At 59.1% G+C, this 1,229-nt stretch overlaps 1 protein-coding gene across 1 annotated transcript; it reads left to right on the forward strand.

Moving 5' to 3' along the window:
- Nucleotides 1-470: 470 nt before the first annotated feature.
- LOC136488534 (vegetative cell wall protein gp1-like) lies at nt 471-1,007 on the forward strand. Its single transcript, XM_066485439.1, has one exon. The coding sequence runs from the start codon at nt 471-473 to the stop codon at nt 1,005-1,007; it is 537 nt and encodes a 178-aa protein (XP_066341536.1).
- Nucleotides 1,008-1,229: the final 222 nt, after the last annotated feature.

Here is a 1,229-nt window from a genome sequence, read left to right on the forward strand (position 1 = left end):
CTATCTCGAAACAGAGGCGTGAACTAGTCAGCACACTTGTTTCGCCACTTTGATTGTTGCACTACCAGAATGCCCAGGTTTGCCGTGTGTCTACGGCACACGGCGAGGCCTAAAAAAACTCAGCAAAGGCTTTACCGAGTGTTACACTCGGTAAACGGCACTCGGCGTACACAGTGACGGCAAAAGTTTATTTGCCAAGTGTTTTTTATCAGACCCTCGGCAAAGACATTGCCGAGTGCTGAAACCAACGCTCGGCAAAAAAAGTAACGTGACGGTCACAGCGTGTTTGCCGAGTGTCTAACGGGCTCGGCACTCGGCAAACATGCCCTTATTTGCCGAGTGCCCCGGCCCTGACACTCGGCAAATATGCCTATCTTTGCCGAGTGTCCAAGCCCTGACACTTGGCAGATATTTTTGTGAAAATAAAAAAAATGCTTGGCCCGAAGCGTCACCGCCGGCCGCCCACCGCCATGGCCGGCTGTCCTGCCCCGCCCACCACGGCCGTCGGAGTGCCGCGCCGCGCCGCCCGTCACCCGCGTGCCCCAGTCGACCCGCGCCGCCCCACCCGCCACGGCCGCCGGTGTGCGGCGCCGCCCGCGCTGCCCCGCCCGCCATGGCCGCCAGAGTGCCGCGCCGCCCCACCCGTCGCCCACGTGCCCCGGCCAACCCACGCTGCCCCGCCCGCCTCGGCCGCCGGAGTGTCGTGCCGCCCCGCCCGCCACGGCCGCTGGAGTGCCGCGCCGCCCGGCCGAGCCACGCCGCCATGCCTGCCACAGCCGCCGGAGTGCCATGCCGCCCCGCGCCACCTCGCCTGCCATGGCCGCCGGAGTGCCGCGCCGCCCCGCCCGTCGCCCGCGTGCCCTGGCCGACCCACGCCGCCCCGCCCGCCATGGCTGTCGGAATGGATAAGGAGAGAGGCGGGAGAGCAAAGGAATAAGAGGGGAGGGATCCCAGGAGAGGAGTTTGGGCCAATGGGAGAGCACCATTTTGGAGACACAGATCGCTGACGTGGTTAGGGGGTTTGCCGAGTGATAAGGGGCACTCGCAAACCTTTTTTTCATTTTCCTTCTTCTCCTTTTTTTCCATAACATGTTTTTCTAAATTTGTTCTGATGTACTTTGAAAATACCTTGTCAAATTCACTCAACAATATATATTTGATTTTTCTAGGAATATTATTCCATTATTTTATGCAGTTATAGCTCAAAATTTAATTTATATCAATTAAAA

The sequence above is a fragment of the Miscanthus floridulus genome, chromosome 10 (genome assembly GCF_019320115.1).
Source record: "Miscanthus floridulus cultivar M001 chromosome 10, ASM1932011v1, whole genome shotgun sequence".
Taxonomy (NCBI): Eukaryota; Viridiplantae; Streptophyta; class Magnoliopsida; order Poales; family Poaceae; genus Miscanthus; species Miscanthus floridulus.